General features: G+C 44.9%; 3 protein-coding genes across 4 annotated transcripts; 2 read left to right on the forward strand and 1 right to left on the reverse strand.

Moving 5' to 3' along the window:
* The first annotated feature begins 180 nt into the window (after window positions 1–180).
* On the forward strand, window positions 181–2,972 carry psme2 (proteasome activator subunit 2). The gene is made up of 11 exons (XM_062479889.1): window positions 181–337; window positions 701–733; window positions 839–901; window positions 1,012–1,098; window positions 1,335–1,383; window positions 1,480–1,577; window positions 1,960–2,028; window positions 2,148–2,215; window positions 2,335–2,389; window positions 2,504–2,590; window positions 2,686–2,972. The coding sequence occupies exons 1-11, from the start codon at window positions 185–187 to the stop codon at window positions 2,764–2,766; spliced, it is 843 nt and encodes a 280-aa protein (XP_062335873.1). The 5' UTR covers window positions 181–184; the 3' UTR covers window positions 2,767–2,972.
* Window positions 2,973–2,980: 8 nt separating this feature from the next.
* Window positions 2,981–4,469, reverse strand: lsm5 (LSM5 homolog, U6 small nuclear RNA and mRNA degradation associated). 2 transcript variants are annotated; one of them, XM_062479891.1, is made up of 5 exons: window positions 4,310–4,469; window positions 3,688–3,783; window positions 3,533–3,560; window positions 3,372–3,444; window positions 2,981–3,253 (listed from the first exon to the last, which is right to left on the reverse strand). In XM_062479891.1, exons 1-5 carry the CDS (start codon window positions 4,353–4,355, stop codon window positions 3,221–3,223), a joined length of 276 nt encoding a protein of 91 aa, XP_062335875.1. In that variant the 5' UTR covers window positions 4,356–4,469; the 3' UTR covers window positions 2,981–3,220. The 2 variants fall into 2 exon arrangements, with proteins under 2 accessions (XP_062335875.1, XP_062335876.1); XM_062479892.1 differs by lacking the exon at window positions 4,310–4,469 and adding an exon at window positions 4,040–4,263.
* Window positions 4,470–4,616: 147 nt separating this feature from the next.
* Window positions 4,617–18,012, forward strand: avl9 (AVL9 homolog (S. cerevisiase)). Its single transcript, XM_062479886.1, has 16 exons — window positions 4,617–4,841; window positions 7,027–7,147; window positions 8,733–8,818; window positions 9,118–9,189; window positions 9,803–9,892; window positions 9,999–10,065; window positions 11,180–11,220; window positions 11,339–11,377; window positions 11,498–11,567; window positions 11,726–12,198; window positions 12,349–12,483; window positions 12,830–13,049; window positions 13,277–13,394; window positions 13,621–13,674; window positions 16,391–16,479; window positions 16,745–18,012. The coding sequence occupies exons 1-16, from the start codon at window positions 4,758–4,760 to the stop codon at window positions 16,885–16,887; spliced, it is 1,902 nt and encodes a 633-aa protein (XP_062335870.1). The 5' UTR covers window positions 4,617–4,757; the 3' UTR covers window positions 16,888–18,012.
* Window positions 18,013–19,246: the final 1,234 nt, after the last annotated feature.

The raw sequence follows: 19,246 nt of genomic DNA on the forward strand, positions 1-19,246 counted from the left end.
GAAAGAAAAGTCAAATATAAGGTCACACATAACCAGTTTTTAAAGTTATGGCTAATTAAATGTTACATTACATTTTACATGTTACATTTTCTAGAGAGCAACTATTATTTGTTACTGAATATCCAGACTGCTCCAACTTTCGGTAAATTAGTTTGTGGGAGGGACTAGGATCAGGTGCTTTAATATGAAATCGAAAGTGCATAACAAGGAAATAGACAGCACGAACGCGAGAGACTGCATTAGTTTTATCTACAATTTGCACCTAGCACGTCGAATCTTTTGCGCAAAAATGTCAAAATCACCTCACCTGAAAGTAAACAGTGCGAGCACAGTGATGGTAAGCGATTGTTTTCGTTCTTTTGCAATACATTTTCATCAATATTTAATTTAACTACAGTTTTTCCATGTACAAACATCTGAAGTGTCTATGTAGCAAACAAAGGCTGTGTAGATGTGTTAGAACATGAAATCATGCAGTTTTGCCGTATCACTGCGCACGTTGCAAAGCTGATGGAAAGTCCCTAGTCATCCCGTTGTTAACAAAGCTGGATGAAAGCGAAATCAAAAACTCACTAACTCTAGCGCGCCCACTGATGGCTATAACCAGTTTTTGATACAAAGTAATCTAAATTCTATATAAAAATGTATGTTAATTGTGCCCAGAGTTTAAGTTTTTCTGTGCATTCCCTGTTTTCTTCAGGTTGACAATTTCCGTCAGTCTCTGTATCATCAGGTTAGTGTACATTTCTATGCAGCTCATACATTCAGCATTATAAATAAACGATAGCCACTTTTACGTGATTGAGTTTAAATGAGGAAGGTTGTTTCTGATTTACAGGCAGAAAACCTGTTTTCCAACTACATCCCCTTAAAGATTGTCCATTTGGACAACCTTCTCAAGGTATGGAGTCTCATTTAACATTACATTTCTGAAGAAAAAAAGAAAGAAAAAACTTGTTTGAATCTTGTTACTGCATGTAATTATTTATCTCTCCCTTTCATCTCCACCAGGAGGATGCCCTTAGCATCACAGATCTCTCCTCACTCCAAGCCCCTTTAGATATCCCCATCCCAGAACCCCCCACTCCTGAGGAAGAGGTGACCACTAATCCAGACTTGAACCACAGTTCCATGTAGTGAATGAATTATGCTTACATGCGACATATTTATGATAGTAGCCTATTCAAGAGTTTTGTCAAGTGTTTTGTGCTTGCACAATGTTTATTGTTATGCACCATCAGACCAAAAACAATTCCAAGGAAAAAGCAGACTTGGTAATAAACCTGATTTTGATCCTGAAGAATATTATGATCAGTAATTTAATTTCTCCTCAGGAAATGGAGACCGACAAAAACGAAGAGGAGGAAAAGAAGAAGAAAAAGGGTAAAATCTGTTCTTTCTTCAAAGTTACCATTGGGTGTGTATGTGTTCCAGGTGTCTGAGTGTATTGTTGAATAACGTTTTTTCCTCCCCTCCTAGCTCCTAAATGTGGTTTCATCAAAGGAAATGAGAAGATTGTGATGCTGCTAGACAGGGTGAAACCCGAGATTCTGGCTTTGAGAGAGACCTGCATCACTGTAGGTTACAAAACTAAACCATATTTTTTACTAATGTGTACAACCACAGTAATGTACCTAGTTGTTATTTGGGGGAGTTCAACCATTTCTGGAAATGTAAAAAATGTTAGGTCACGAAAGGTACATCTCATTACTTATTCTTATAGAAAGTGGAATTCTTATTATTCTAACCATTGGAAGAATTCTTACTAATAATTACTTTGATGTACAGTTGGCTTATTTACTCAAGATGAAAATACTTATTGTAAGTTGGATGCTACAATGCCATGTAACATTTAAATGACATCTTGTGGTTGAATGAAGTAAGTTTCAAAGACCTTCTAGGGACTCGGGACCTGAACTAGGACAACACATTTACTATACAGCTGTTCTTGTCTTCTAGGTATCATGTTGGATTCAGCATCTTATTCCCAAAATAGAAGATGGGAATGACTTTGGTGTTGCTATTCAGGTAAATGATAACGTGCACCTCAAGTACATGCACTGTATAGGATGGATCGCAGGGACAGTGTATTAAAACTATTGCAGCGTAATGGCAATTGTGTCAACCGTCTCTGTTATTGACAACAGGAGAAGATTCTGGAGAGACTTGCTGCAGTGAAGACTAAAGTAGACGGTTTCCAGACCAACATTAACAAGTAGGACACCATTCAAAGTCTAGCATATTATATATTTTACTATGTGGCATTTGCTATACCTCACATTAGCTTTCGATTTCAGAACAGAATGGTTTGCTGACTTTCTTACTGACTTCCAGATACTTCTCAGAGAGGGGTGATGCAGTGGCGAAAGCCTCCAAAGACACTCACGTGGTGAGATTAACAATTCTTTTTCTGCTCAGAACATTTACTAAATGTAACCAGGGCTACAACAATGTCACAAAGATTCAATTATCATGTTGACCACCTTGATTCCATCTGTTTCAGATGGACTACCGCTCCCTGGTCCATGAGAAGGATGAGGCTGTGTTCTCTGAGATCAGAGTGATTCTGCTGGACATGCGTGGCTTCTATGTAAGGAGTGATAGAAGTGACAGTTTATTTTCAAAGCATTTCTATATAAACTATGGGCATGGATCTCATATACAACTCCCTTCTTTTTGCTGCAGGCTGAATTTTATGACATCATCAGCAAGAACCAGGAAAAGGTGACCAATCCAAAGGGAGAGGAGAAGCCTTCAATGTATTGAGTTGTGTGAAGAGTGTGGGGAATACTACATTTTAGTGAACTATGAAAACCACTGATACTAGGGGACTACAATACCAATCATTGCTTTTTGTTGAACTCCCATTGTGTGCTTAAGTAAAAGTGCATCAGCTTTCAAAACCATAAACACAATTGAACCTGTTCTTTTTACAAGATTTGTTTCAAGATAAAGAAAACAACTTTGCTGTTTCTTGGTCTACTGTGTGTCATTTTGGAATTTAATTATAACAAAAGGTTGACTTAACACATTTTCATAATTTATGGTCAAAACCATTGTCACACCAATCATAAATCTGTTCTTACAAAAAAATATTTTCTCAAAACCTAAAGACTGAAAAAGAACAAACAAATTACCAACAGAATATTAGGATAAGAAGGCAAGTTAACATCCACTGCAACAACAAAAACATGTTTTCAGCTCTTCACTGATTCTCATGTCATACTTCAGGTCCTTCGCCTCCAGGTATGAGCTAGAAATGAAACAAGATGGTAAGAGTTAGCTAGCATATTCCCTTGTATGCATCAAATATGTATATTTGCCTATATCTATTGACAATTCAATTTGTATAGTCTTTTGCATGTACACACCATGGTAATGTTGTTGCCATTGAGCAGGATCTGGTCCAGTTTTGTTATTCTTCTCCCTTCTGGTGTGATTTCACTATAACAGCAAACACAATTAGGTTACTGATTCCAAGTTCTCCTCTCCAATGTGAATTTCAATCAATGCAAGGATGGAAATTACTTACAATTCTGTCACATCCTCCAACACCATGTCTAACACATTAGGTCAAGGACGCTTAATGGAGAGTGAAATGCTAGGGCTAAATAATATACAATCAAGCTAAAATATCGCTCATTCAGAGGAAACGGAAATTGCATTGTCTTAGATGTCAAAGGATACTGACGAAATCATCGAAACCCAATAAAGTTCCTACAATTTCTTTGTCGTTCTTCATGACAATATGTATACGTGAGCCAATGCATTTGTCCACAAGCTCTGGAAGACAAAAGGTAAAATAAAACGTTGTTTTTAAACATAGCTACTGGCAGTACTGCAAACTGGCTACCTCTCAGTTAACATAACTAAAAGAGTAACACCGCCGCTATTGAGAATACAAATATTCTATACTACAGATTCCTAATGAAAAGCAACCCCTTGCGCAACTTTCCCGCGAATAAGGTTAATGTATGATTTAGGTGCGGTTATACAGAGCTACAGAATAGCCATAGACAAAGTACTTGTCTTAACATACCTTTGTTTTGTTAGATAAATTAAAAATCATCTTAAAATGCAGGATTTTAATAAACGTCAGATAAACGTCTAACCTGCAGTGCAGTTTGGTCACGCTAGCTCGCTAGTAGTACTAGCCTGCTACAAGCTGATCCTTGTTGAACGGACAATTCAGTCCAGTAGTAAACAGCATTTTTTTAAATACGACTGTCAACACAGTCCTAGATTTGAAAAGTATATGTGTAGTATCTATACATTTTAAAACCACAAATGAAATCGTTTACAAACTTACCAAGCGGGAGCAACTGTGATGGATTTGTTGCTGGTGTGGCCGCCATGTCTACCGATAAAGACCAAACCAATCGAAAATGATAGGTGTCATTCAGGCAGTACCAATCAATCGACTGGTACGATCGACGTGCATGCTCTGTGGATTTTGCAGTTTTACGAATACTTATTTATGCACAATAAATATTACTTTGACACAAAGCCTAACTATTCATAGATTAAGAATATTCTGTGGAATTGTCTTTTCAAAAAAGGACACGCGATGGCGCTACGTTGTTTCCCCCAGTCTCTGACTACTCCACGAATGACGTAATCATACGTCTACTGACAGACTAGGCGGAAGAGAAATTCAATGCGTTGTGTGCGGACGTCAAGGAAAAACAGCCCCCTTGTCTTGTTTATATTGGACTCCCGAGTGAAAACAACACATAACTTCACAAATACTTTAGGCCATGGAGTCGCATGGCAAAGAGGAACTCAAGGGACCCGTATTGCATATCGTTGTAGTTGGATTTCACCACAAGAAAGGCTGTCAGGTATGTCAAGCTCATGCGGCATGCTAATGTCTTATTAGCACCGTCCTGTTTACACACACAGTTGGATTTCAACTCCTGTAGTGAGGCTCAGGCCTATGATTGCAACCTAGCAATATATAACTAGTAATCTATATGTAGCGAATAATCTAGGTGTTGGATGTGATATCATTTTTTGATAAACTCGGTTTGTAAGCGCACAAAATACAGAGTATGTTTCCCTTGTCCAGGACGCAGCTGTCAACACCTATCAATCATCTTGTCTATGGTGGAGAACTAACTGATGATGAGAGTTGGGAAATATATTTATTAATTCATCTGAAGAGACCTCATACTGCAAGTTCTGCAGAGCGGTGTTTTTGCCCGAGAGACTGTATTATTATATAAGTTCTGAATTGCATCTGCATGAAATAATCATCAGGCACGGACATGCCTGATGTCTTTATAGTCCTTGCACAAATATAAGTTAAGAAAAATGGAAATCCAGCTTCGTTGTCTATGATTAAAGTTGAACTTGAAGTGCATCAGAACAAACACAATGTGGTCAAGTAATTATAGTGGAAGTGTGAGAGAGAGAGAGTTGTGTGTGAACGCTGTGTATGTGTGTTTGGTCCAAATACATTACATTCTTTGAACCATGATGATAAGCCCTAACATTTTTTATGCAAAGACAGAGTTGAATATCTCTCTTGGACACAACTGCAGCAGACAGTTGGTTCCTTTTGGTAGAATAGCCAGGTGTGGTATAGACGAGGCCTTCAAAGCTGTATTTAATAGTTAACCATTAGATAAATACTTTACCTGCACAATCCAAACACACTTGCACCACCCTTTTAGAGAACGGCAACAGTTTCACTATCAACTGAGTCTGCAGGTTTTTCTAAAACACCTGTCTCGTTGTAACAAGTGAAGCCAACAGAAGGATCGACACACCTGTGTGTATTGCTCCAGTGTGTTGCTGCTTGCCGCCTGTCGTGAGTAGAACAATGTAAAGGGAACTGAGCCCCTCCGACCTGCCGTCTCCCAGTTGTTGCTGTTGAATGAAGAGAAACGGCGTGCATGACCCCCACACCTTTTAGCTAACAGCAGCAGACAGTGGGATGGGGGGGGGTCTTTGTCTCAGGTAATGGGGTTGTTTCTGGCGGGAGAGGTATTAGTACGTCACCTGATATGCGGGGGTTGATGACCTCCCGGCGTGTATCAGAAGATTAGGTTTGTGTGCTCTGTCTCAGTATCTCTCTCTCTCTGTCTTTCTCTCTCTGTCTCTGTATCTCTCTCTCTCTCTCTCTCTCTCTCTCTCTCTCTCTCTCTCTCTCTCTCTCTCTCTCTCAGACAGGTGTTTTCCTCTCGTCGTCCTACTGCTCCCCATCTGTTTGGCCAGCGGGTGGCATAAAAGTTATAGTGCTTCATGTGTTTTTCTCTGTGTGTGTGTGTATGTGTGTGAGATAGAGATGTGGGTTGAGGGGTGTAGAGCTACTCTCGGGGCCAGCACTGGGGGGAGGGGATCTCAGCTGCTGAGGGGATGAAGGATGGGGGGTGGGGGAGACCAGCAGTCTGGAGCTTCCCAAGCAGGTTTCTTTCTCTGAGAGCATAATGAAGGCAACAACAAAACGTTGCATTTCATTTCACAGTCATTCATGATCTGTGTCAGAGATTAGCAGCTTGTGATGAAGACGGGTTTGGAGTGACTCACAAGGGCTACTCCGGCCTCCTGTGCTGCAGAGGCAGTGTCCTTGTTTAACATACACACATGAGTACAAAACAAGACCTTGGAAATGGAACTGTATCCAAAGGCTTTTATGACTCAGTCACATGGTAATGAGACAGTTTCCTGCCTCAGAGTGAACCTGATGGACAGAGAGCTTATTTATCTTTATCAATGGATTATATTCTCCTAATCTGTTTCAAAGCATATTTCAGCAAACATTTCCTTTTAGGTTAAACCAGAAGCATGTACAATATAAATTAGGAAGGCACTCTACTTATTATCTGTATATTTGGTGGGTAGATAGAAATTCTGCATGTTTTTATGATGGGATGTCTCACATCAGACCTGTATCTGATCATCTGTACTGCATTGTTATTGCCTTGCATTATGTTTAAGATTCAAAAGATCATAATGCTCTGCCTCTCTCCCTCTCTCTCTCTCACCCACTTGTCCTGTGTGTGTCTTTCTCTCTGTCCTCAGGTGGAGTACTCTTACCCACCTCTCCTCCCAGAGGAAGGCCATGACAGCAGCTCCCTGCCGGAGGAGTGGAAGTATCTCCCCTTCTTGGCCCTGCCGGACGGGGCCCACAACTACCAAGAAGGTGGGTGGAGGGATGGGTGGATGACTGGGTGGGCGAGTGCATTTTATTTGATTTATTAGCATGAAGGAAGGGTTGAGAATAAAAGTATATGTATAACAGAGACATAGCAGAAATTGTGCAGGCAAGGTACGAAACCCCAACAGGTTCATAGTAAACAACCCCTCTAGGATTTACAATTTATGTTACACTCAATTGTTTCCTTAAAATAGATTTTTTTAAAGACAGAAAAGGAATCGAGGGGATGGGTGAGAGGATAGATGGAGTGATGTATCAACCTCATGTTCTGTTATCTCTTTCCCAGTGTCTGTAGATAGCAAGCGTATGGCATTATGCCCACACTGATAGGAACAGAAATATTTAGGCAGTATGAGTTGTGGTCCTACTAAGGAAATTGGCTTTCTCTTTGCACCCTGCTGCTGTGCAACAGCTCGATCATTTCGACGTTAATCAACAAAACACTGGATCATTAGACAGTGATTCTTTATTTAGAATGAGGACTGGTGTGGTAAGGGTGATTACTGGCAAAGCTGGATGTGCTCCCTGGGAGTTCCTCATATCAAACCATCCCATCCCGTGACTGGTTGCTACTATGTGATGTTCCAGATTCCTGACCGCCCGACCATGTGACTCTCCTCGGATCTGCTGCCTGTGTATTCCGCTGCGGAGAGAACACACGCAGTTCTTTTGATTTGGTCATGTAGGTTTGTGTGAGGTTGAGAGGATGCAGCTTTCGTCACATGACTTGGCGGCTCTGTCGATAAAACACAACAACACGGGCAGCAGCAGCTCTCATGCTCGGGAGGAGATCTCCAGTGCACACCCCGTCTGTCTGCTGGGCTCCACACTGCAGCTGTGGCCATGCCGTCTTCACATGCCAGCCAGCCAGGGCCAAAGAGCCAGCTCCAGACTGCTAAAGACAGACAACCAGGGGCTAAACGACCAGGGCCAGGCAGCATCACTAACAGGATGTGACCTTGTTTGGCCGCATAGGGGTGTCTCAGACGACACTTTAACCACATTATAAACCACTCACTCATGACCCACAGGCCTCCTGACCCCCTTAGTTTTCATTTGGTCATCTTCTTCCTCTGTTTTCCCTTATTTGATCTGGTCTATTATTTGATATTGTTGCTGGGAGGAATTTAATGGAATTAGTTCCGTTCCCGTTTTCCCGCCTGGGATCGCCAGTCTGATGCTCCATCTCTTGTGACTGGAGAGAAAGTCTGCTTTATACACCTTGATAACGCATGCATGAAAAAATATTGAATTGGTTTGCACGAGGATTGTTCTTCCACGTATTTATTTAGCACATGCTTTCATCCAAGGCGATTTACAAATGGTGCATGCAGCATAGTACGTGCAGAAGATAATCAAAGACCAGAATTGCACAGTTCTAACCGTATTACGATGGTTAGTGCCAAGGAGCTGTCTACTTTACAAGACACAGTGCAACAATAACATCATCCCAAATACAATATTGGGTAATTCCACCGAGAAGACGACAACATCCAATCCCATCTTGCCCATCCTTGATCACGGGTAGACCTAATGAGCTGTGCTGACGTCATCCATTTTCTTTTCCCAGATACCGTTTATTTCCATCTCCCCCCTCTGGGTGGAGAGATGAAGTGTGTTTACGGCGTGTCCTGCTACCGGCAAATAGAAGCAAAGGTTTGTTTCCTTCTTTTGTGATTTCTTTTTTTTTATACCTCTGTATACCTCTGCTGTGGTAAGAACACTCCCAGCAGAGTGTTCTTGATGATGTGCTGTACAGTTTTACATCTGGTTGTTTTCCTCATGACATCTGCAGCGTTGAGTTGGTGCGGCTGTAATGGCAGTTAGCAGACGAGGGCAGATGAATGAGGCCTGTTCTTGTGGTATCTGGCCGTCTCCTCAGACAGAGCGCTTGGTGGTCAGGGAGCATGCGGGGCCCGTTCATGGTGTGACCCACTGTGTTTGTCTCTGTCCAGGCGCTCAAGGTCCGACAGGCTGACGTCACCAGGGAGACGGTCCAGAAGAGTGTGTGCGTCCTCAGTCGAGTGGTGAGTCACCCAGGTCACGTGACCAGGCCTGGGGAGAAGGAGGGAGAGAGAGACACTTGTGGAGAAGTAGACCATTATCAAGATGTGGGAGCCTGTCTGATTTTCCAGGACACCCCTTGATGTCAGTAAGGCAGGCATTTATAGCTGAGGTATTGTACGTGCACAGGGGAGTGGGGTTAGAGGGATATCTGTGGGGATAGAGTGTCTTCCTCAAGCTTAGTATAAACACGGCTATCATGGGCCATTTGAAAGTTTCCATAATACATTGTGGGAACAGCTGTGACAGGGCGGGGGTACAGGGAGATAGTGCTGACACAATTGGCAGCATCAACCAGACTCAACCACTATCCGTCCTCGATAGTCCAACGGCTACTCTAAAGCGCGAGCATATTTCAAGCTAAATGCGCTGACGTTTATCGGGGGTATGGAATAACCTGGTTTTCGTTGTACACGGGACATCAGTCAGACAAGAAGGCTCTCGTTACCATGGCATCACACGGAGTATGATGAAACTCTTTCTTCCTCACATAAAATCACATCCGAACAAACTTGCAGCATATGGTAGGTGACAAGGCCTCTCACACCCTAACCTTTGTTTTGTCTTTTCTTTCAGCCTTTATACGGCTTACTCCAAGCTAAATTACAGCTTATCACACATGCTTACTTTGAGGAGAAAGACTTCTCCCAGATATCTATTTTAAAGGTGAGTATGTATCACCCTACACAAGGGTCAAGGCAGGCAGTCAAATGTGTGCAGTTTTTTGTGACTGGTATGGTGACCTTATTTTTTGCTGTCTCCGTCTCCATAGGAACTGTACGAACATATGAACGGCTCCCTGAAGGGGACAACTCTGGAGGGGTCGCAAGTTTATCTGGGTAAAAACCATCCCATAATACTATCTGGCTGTAGCAGAGGGGGAGACAGATGTCAGCTAGACTTATGTCATCTGTCAATGTGCACTCAGACCCAGAGTACATGTGACGCCTGACTGTCATCAGGGCCTCTGGCCCAGATATTCTCCACACTGTCAGTATAAGGTGTCAGTGTGGTTTGCCCTGTTAATGTGGCAAAGTTGGTTTGACAGGCAGAGCTTGTATCGGTATAATGCAGGATAATGAGGCATACATGCTTTACACTGCACAGTGAGTGAGTGTGGATTAGAGGGAAGTTCTTTTTTTTGTTTTCTTCTTTGAAGGTTTCGGTTGGTTATCAGTGCTGATCTGGGCAACAGCTTTCCAAAGTGCTATGTTAAAGGATAAAGTGAATAACGATTACATTTACATTTAGTCATTTAGCAGACGCTCTTATCCAGAGCGACTTACAGTACAGTAAGTACAGGGACATTCCCCCGAAGCAAGTAGGGTGAAGTGCCTTGCCCAAGGACACAACGTCATTTGGTTTGCACAGCCGGGAATCGAACCAGCAACCTTCTGATCACTAGCCCGATTCCCTAACCGCTCAGCCATCTGACTCCGATTACCTGTCAGGATTATGGATTCATGCAGTGTCACATAAATAAGGATAAACTTATAACTTAAAATCCACACTTGTGGAAACATAATTCATTGTTCTCAGGCTTGGGAGTAACAGGTGGCTTGGGAGTCAGGTGGCTGAGCGGTTAGGGAGTTGGGCTAGTAATCTGAAGGTTACCGGTTTGATTCCCGGCTGTGCTGAATGACGTTGTGTCCTTGGGCAAGGCACTTCACCCTACTTGCCTCGGGGAGAATGTCCCTGTACATACTATAAGTCGCTCTGGATAAGAGCGTCTGCTAAATGACTAAATGTAAATGTTAGTACATGTTAAACATATTTGTTTTCTCAAACTGCCAGTTTTCATGTATTACAGCTCTGTTGTGTGCTAGATAAAATGTCAGATATGCCAGGTATGTGTTATACCGTCTCCCTGAGAGATAAATCAGTAACAGGTTTTGTAGCTTGAGGGTTGACAGCCATAGATTTTTTAATGTGAATTTATTTTCCTCCCCTCAGGTTTGTCGCCAAGAGATTTAATACTGCACTTTCGGCACAAGGTACAGCTTTCCTTTTATGTCATCCATCTGTGCTTTACGACATGATTAGTTTAGGGGTTCATCAAGTGCAAAAGAAAAAAAATAACAAATACAAATACATTCTCACTCTCCTCCTCAGGTTCTTATTCTCTTCAAACTGATTCTGTTGGAGAAGAAGGTAAATATGTTACCTTTACTGTGAAATCATGTAACTTGTCCGCCCAACCCTTTCATGTTCTGAGGTTTGTTGGCAGAATGACTCACCTCATTGTGTGTGTGTGTGTGTTTCCCTGTCCAGGTCCTGTTCTATGTGTCTCCTGTCAACAGACTAGTTGGAGCTCTCATGACCGTTCTGTCTCTGTTTCCAGGTGGGCACATATCAGTCCCACCCAACATACTCATAATAGTTTTATTTTGCATTTATTTATAATATCACAACATATTTGTAAATACTCCTATGGTGCCTAATTTATACTGTGTATATTTTTTATAACATGATATGGTGTGTGTGTGTGTGTGTATCCAGGCATGATAGAGCATGGCCTGGCTGATTCGTCGCACTACCGGCCTAAGAGCAGCGTGTCGGAGGACCTGAGCATGGTGGAGTGTGTTCCAGGCTCCGAGGACTTTGTCTCCGTGTCCGTGACGGACATCGCCAACGCCACCATGGAGCTGGTGGGGGAGTCCCTGGATGGAAAGGCCGTCCCCCAGAGACCCGCAGCCTCGGAGGGGGACAACCACCACCTGAGGCCCCCGTCACGTACCTCCCCAGACTCGTCGGAGAGCGACTGGGAGACGCTGGACCCCAGCGTGCTGGAGGAGGGGGCCCCCAAGGACCCGGCAGAGGCTGCAGAGCACCCGGAGACTTTCGACCCTGAGCCTGGCATCCCCATTACGGTGCAGCCCCAGGCGGCGGGGGGGCAGGGCGGGGTGACGCAGGGCCTGGTGTCTGGCCTGGAGGAGGACCAGTACGGCCTGCCCCTGGCCGTCTTCACCAAGGTACCGTCCTGTCAGCCAATCAGTCAGTCAGTCAGTCTAGCACTCTCATGGTTCTCGCACGCCGTAGCCCAACCTAGTCGATACACTGCAGGTAACCACATCATATCCCCAGGAAGTGACCTTTGTGCCCCTCCCGCTGTGCGTTTCCAGGGTTACCTGTGCCTGCCTTATATGGCGCTGCAGCAGCACCATCTGCTGTCTGACGTGACGGTGCGCGGTTTCGTTGCCGGGGCAACCAACATCCTCTTTCGCCAGCAGAGGCACCTGAGTGACGCCGTGGTGGATGTAAGTCCTCCAGCATACTCTCACAGTGTTACGCCCCCTGGACAGAGCCAACCATGAAGAACAAACAAGCTGACACACCTGTGTTTGTTGCGTTTGTAACTTTGTGTTCTTGCATTTGAGATGATCATGTTGTTATGTGTAGTGCACAGCTCTTCTCCATTGACAGTTGAGAAATCTCTCTGGGAGAAACGTGTGTGTGTGTGTGTGTTTCTGACTGTGTGTGTGTTTCTGACTGTGTGTGTGTGTTTCTGACTGTGTGTGTGTGTGTTTCTGACTGTGTGTGTGTTTCTGACTGTGTGTGTGTGTTTCTGACTGTGTGTGTGTGTTTCTGACTGTGTGTGCCCAGGTGGAGGAGGCCCGTATCCACATCCAGGATGCTGAGCTGCGGCGGCTCCTGGCCCTGACCACGGCCGACCTGCGCTTCGCCGACTACCTGCTGAAGCACGTGATGGAGAACCGCGAGGACGTCTTCCTGGACGGCACGGGATGGGAGGGCGGCGACGAATGGATCCGGGCCCAGTTCGGCCTCTACGTCCACGCCCTGCTGTCGTCCGCCCTGCAGGAAGGTAGGCATCTCACACAGCCGCACAGCGATGTGCTCGGGTCCTGGAACCCACGTCATCTCTGGGTTGCCTTGTGGACAAGGGAGGTCAAAGATGGCAGATGTCACACCACCTGAGTCCCTTCATGTATTCCGTTACATAGAAGTCATTGGCAGCTGTTCAGCCTCTCGTGGTGGGACTGCGGGTAGGTCACTCTGACTGACTAGCCTTTCTGCTCTGCTCTCCTTCAGATAACGAGAGGCTGCTGGCTGATTACGGCTCCCCCTTTGTCTCCGCCTGGAAGGACACCCACAACTTCAGGGTGTGGTACAGCAACAAGCACCCAGCCATGGCGGAGATCTCCTCAGGGTAGGGATGCCCTCCTGGGGGGTTGTGTGTGTGTGTGTGTGTGTGTGTGTGTGTGGGTGTGTGTGTGTGTGTGTGTGTGTGTGTGTGTGTGTGTGTGTGTGTGTGTGTGAGTCACCGGGCTACTCTGGATCCATGTAAAGCACTAGCATATGTTTTTGGAGGGAAAAGAGTTGGACTTTTTGTGTAGTCACGTGCATCTAACAACAATCGCTCGTCTCTTTTCCAGCCACCCATTCCAAGGGCAGTACAGTGTGGCTGACGTCAAGTTAAGATTCTCACAGTGAGTATTTCTCAATGGAAATCCGGCATTTTAGCGGATTTGAGTTTTGTGTTATGGACCTGGTGAAATAAAATGTGTTTCATGTGTTGTAGACTGTATGGACCCGTGTGGCTTCATCACGCAGTAGCATTGCTGCCACCCTGTGGCGTAATGTGAAACTACTTCATTACAGTACAATAATGTATTCATTTAAGATTATTTTATCCAGAGCAAAGTAAAGAGGGGATTCGAACCTGCAATCCCTTGATATGCATTCAAATGTGCTACCACTGAGGCCATAACAGGGAAGCTTTTTCTAAATATAGTTCAACAGGACTTGGGGGGGAAAAATGTGAAAGGAAACTGATGTCGAAATGAGAATTTGATTTGACATTAGGATGTTCAGAGAAATCCGAGCACTCAGTGTATATTCTGGTCATGAAAAAAATGAGCTATAGGCCAGTGTGTGAGTGTGTGAATTGTACTCCGTGTCTATGTCGTGTAATCACAAATAGTGACAGCAGCTCTATTTCATAGAGTATCTATCCCCTAATAACTGTGGACGGCGTATGACAGCAATTCTAGATAGAGCACAGGGCGACGTCTCATATTAAGCCCATCAATTATAAGAGACTTTCATTCTCAAAAACAGAGCTGGCGTCTTCGGGGTAGGTGCTTGGCCTCAGGTTTCATTCCAGGAAGTGTGATTGGAAAAGCGATCCGCCCTGTGTCCAGTGTCCCCGGCCGCGACTACGGCGTCTAGGCTTACCCCCCAGATATGCAGCCTCTGCTCCCCTCTCCGTGTGTCTTCATCCCTAACTTGTCTATTGATAGCTTTATGGTGAGAACATGGGCCGATCTGCTTGGCTGTGATGTATGGGGGAGCGGTCTCCCCCCCCTCCACTGTCGCCTTGGGGGCTGTTCTGTGACATGGCCCCTGTGAACTTAGTCGTAATGCTTTGGTAAACAAACAAACAGACTGGGCTCTGTTGAATCCCCTCCTCACCACACACACACACACCCACACACACACCCTCGACGGAGTGGTCAGGGTGGAGGGAAACGTTGCAGAAAGAAACAGGAGCCGTCAAAGACATTTGAAAATGCTTTCGTAGCTGCTAATACTCCCCAAGGGCTGAGCTCCAGGTTGTCCACGCTGCCCTACGGTCGGCACAGATAGGATTTGTGAAGGGTGTGTTGTTGCAGGGTCATTGCAGTTCGGCAGAACACACTATAAACTGCATCGCTCCTCCAGACTGTCCTGTCAGGCAGCAGGTCTGGCACATGGCCAGCTGAGCGTCTAAGGAAGAGGTGCACCCTTATTTCCTGCCCCGGGGCCATGTGTTGGTAGCTTGAGCTAAGCTCGGGGGAAGTGGGGGGGAGGGGGGTTACTGCTGTAGGTACAGAGAGACGCCGGGTTGCCTTCATCGCTGTCGCTTGGGTATTCCCGGCGCTTAGCAACCGGCACTGTCGGGTGAGTCTGGCGCCCTATCAGGAGTGCAGCACCGTGGCGTTGGCGTGTCTGTGGTGAAAGACGCCACGCTGGCAGCCCGTCTCCATGCCCGCTGAGCTCGGGGCTTCATGTTAGAGGGGGGGGGGGGGGGGGGGGGGGGGCTGTCGGTTGCCACACACTAACATGTCAGATCTGCTGTGAGTCTGTTGGCTGCATCAACACCCTGAGTTGCTGGTGGAACAGAATTGATATAGAGTAGGATAGGCTGCTGTGCTTTGTGTAATGTTCTGTGCTATGTATAAACCAGAATATGTGTCCAAGCATTGCATTCGGCCTAGGGGGCGGTAGTATCGTGACCTACTTGCAAATGTGCACACTTTATTTTTCACACACCCGCACATGCACTCGCACACACAGGAACCCTTCCTCCGTCTGTACGAGGTCCTGGGGCCCGTTCTGATCTTTAACACTCAGATGTTCCATGACACAGAAGCCCCCCCCCCCAATCCCCCCGTCCCTGACCTCAGCCTGGACCCTGGGAGACCAGTAGCTCCTCTTGAAACCCCTCCAAGGCTTAAGTACTATGATGCACTCAAGCCCACAAACCCCACTTGTAGATAAAGTCTAGCCAAAGGAAGTGAATTCCGCAGAAAGCACACCATACAGTTACTTTCTTTATTAGACACTTACAGACACTTAGTCATTACATACTCCCTGGTGGAGATTGCACACCTGACTCATTCTACACCTGGCTGTAGTAGCCAGATAAAGTTTATTGGGGTCAGCGGTGGTATGTTTGTTGTGTAATAAGGGGCCGCCAGGAGGTCAGTGGGTGCAGAGCGTCATGAAAGGCCAGGCGGACGGTGTGTACAGTATAGAGTGACTGGTACAGAGCCTCTAAGATTAGTGCAGATGTCTCTGCACGTCAGCTGCTCTGAGCGTGTGTGCACATTTGTTGGATTGGAGTCGGTGTGTGTGTGTGTGTGTGTGTGTGTGCGCGTGTGCGCGCCTGTGCAAGTACGCGTGCCAATTTCACAGGTTGCTATGGCAACTTCAGAAGGAGGAAGGAGGGGCGTCTGTCAGCGTAGCCCTCTGAGCGCGGTGACGGCGAGTGTCGTGCCCAGGCACCAGAGCAGCAGAGGACCATGCTCACGGGGGATGAGCCATGTGAAGGGTCGCGTGTTGACATGCCACTAGCCACCCACTAGCCCTTTGTTCCTTGATGATGCATTTCTGGTGACAATGCTTGTTTTCTATACCCCCCCCCCCCCCCCCCCCCCACAGCTCTGTGCAGAACAGCGAGAGAGGGAAGAAGATTGGGAATGCCATGATCACCACGAGTCGGAGCGTGGTCCAGACTGGGAAGGCCGTTGGTGAGAACGCCAGGATCAAAGAGTTCAAAGATACATAGCCATTTTCATTTACCCTGTGGTGGATTCCCCCAGTAGGATGTAGCTAAATGTGGAATTAACTGCCCTGAACGTTTGACAAAAGTATTTAGGTGTCAAATTCTTTAAAAATTAGTATTTATCTGGGTGTGGCCAAATTTGCCGTAGCTGCATTGAAACCCTTTTAAAAGATAACTGATAGTTTCCTTCAGATCGCCTGTCTTGAATCTCTCTTCTCCTCCATCTCCAGGTCAGTCAGTAGGCGGGGCTCTGACCAGTGCCAAGTCTGCCATGTCTTCCTGGTTCTCCAACCTGGCCCAGCCTGCAGTTGTATCCTCCCCAGCTAGCCCAAACCCTGACCCTGCTCACCCCTCCCTCAATACTGCTAATTAAAGAGTACGACTCCGGAAGGACTGGACTGATTGCGTTGAGGAGCTACTTGACATGAACAATTCATTTTGTTTTCTTTTTTTGGAAAGCATCAGCATCCTCACCTCTGTCAGTTTCCATAAGTATCAGCCCCCCCCCCCCCCCCTCCCCCCTCTCCTCACTGTTAGCACGGAAGAGCAAGGAAAAGTGTTAAAACCTACATATCCATGCCCCTATCTGTGTATTGTGAAACCACTCTCCTTTGTCCTGAAGCTCAAAAGTGCTTCTTTATTTATTTGTTTGCTCTGGCTGTACACCTGTGTTATGGTCAAGTTCTTAACTCTGGTGGAATACTGTAATAGAAAAACAAGTATAAAAAAGCCCTCCCATATTATCCTGCTGTCACAGACACGATAGTGATCTGGCCAGGGCAGCCATCATGGGTACAGGTTTTTTCCCACTTGAGAAACATGCATGTTGTGATGATGTCATGACTGTGTTTATAGAAGACGGGGTAGGAAGGAGAAGAGACAGGCTCACGTGATTTCTTTCCTTGTCAAGATTTCTAGTTCATCGACCTCCTCCCCGTTCCTTGTAAAGTGCTTTATGAGTGAAACCCTGCAGTGCCGAGCCACATGAAAGCCCATGATGTCAAAGTCTTTTATTGATCATTTGCACATTTCATTTGTGTAGTACATATGTATTACTTGGACTCCAGAGTAATATCGGTGTATTACTTTGGGATTCCCCAGGAGTTAGACTAGCAGTCTAAGCAGTCATGGTTTGCCCCTCAGGAGGTCTTGATCTTGTCTCGAGTAGTTTTGAGATATTTTGGGTGACAAATATTGAAGCGTTATACTGAAACAAATGCTGTGGGATAACTTATTTATTTTTGTGTTTCGTGTGTCCTGTATAGTAATCACTGAAAATTCCCTTATTTTATTATGAAGACACTGGAACAAATCTTAATGTCTATGGACCACATGTTTCTGCTACGCCTACCGTAGTTCTCTTTCTGATATGTAGCTAGCTTGTATACCTGTCATTTTGAGGTGCTTACAGTAACCCCTCGCAAACTTTGTAATTTGACTATCATTTGAAATGGATGACTTAGGTTTCTAACAATTGTAATAAAAAGCATTCTCTTGAGATCAAGTCCAGGTTTTTTAGGGATTATATATTGAGAATTGTCTTGTCAACCAACTCTGAACTTTGTACTCTCATTCCTTCACTCTAAGTCAATTTTAGCTTGTATTTTTGACTATTGTATGCTCAGTTGGTGAATCCTGGAAAAGGCATATGAGAATATTCTGGTTGCATTTTCTTTTTTAAATGTGACAATATTTGAAAAGTGTATTAAACTATATGAATGTGTTCAAAATTGTGAAATGTAATTCACAACGCATTTTCCCGATGGATGCTTTTGAAGTATTTTAAGAGAAACAAGTGATATGCTACATTGCTGCAATAAAAGAAGAATCCCAAGATGTGGCCTCGTCAATGTTAAAGAAACAAAACAACCGGATTATAATCAATGTTGTACACGGCTCACGTCAGGAGCCCGAAGCATCGGGATCTGGTCTGTGTTCATATGTAGGTCAACCAAACAAAGGCCCAGAGCGCCCGGGGTGGGGGCTGTGGAGGTCATGGCTGGACAAACACAGCACACGTGCCTTCCCACAACACGGCAACATCATAGGGACATGTGAACCCAAGGACCCGGCAAAGGCTGTCACATTATCAGACCCATGTCTCTCACGACACATCGGAACACGTTAGTTTATAATCCTTATGGTTAAAACCGTAAAAAAGAAAAAAGTCTGGATTTTTTGGGTATTTTTTTAAATAAATTAACGTTTATTCAAAATACAGTGCCAAAGGAACATGATGCAGCCAAACATGCTAGTAAGGTTTGTCATGAAGCACCTGTGCTCATGTTTTTAAGGTAAGAGGAAAATCCCCTCCCCGCCCCACCCACCCCCACTGCTAGTGGTTGCCGGGACAATTTCCATAGCAACAGCCTGGGCCAGCCTCTCCTCTTGGACCCAATCAGCAGCAAGATTCCTCAATATTTCACTCAAGAATTAAATCTGATAGGAAAAAAAAATGGATACCTATACACAATCACACTACAGTAATGTCTGACATTAAATAAAAAAAAAAAGAAAGACTAATACAAAATAGACCTGGTAATTTTCCCCACACTAAAACAGTTTGTCTTTTAAACATATGAAAAATATATATCTTTATATTCATATACATTTCAGCAGCTTGGAAATAAAAATGCATGAGCCCAAAAATCGATGGTTGTACTGAAAGTGGAGGTGTGTTGCTACCCAAGGTTGTGTGGAAAAACAAAAACAAAAAACAACGAGCTGGCGAA

This window comes from Osmerus eperlanus, chromosome 15 (assembly GCF_963692335.1).
Source record: "Osmerus eperlanus chromosome 15, fOsmEpe2.1, whole genome shotgun sequence".
In the NCBI taxonomy this organism is placed as follows: Eukaryota; Metazoa; Chordata; class Actinopteri; order Osmeriformes; family Osmeridae; genus Osmerus; species Osmerus eperlanus.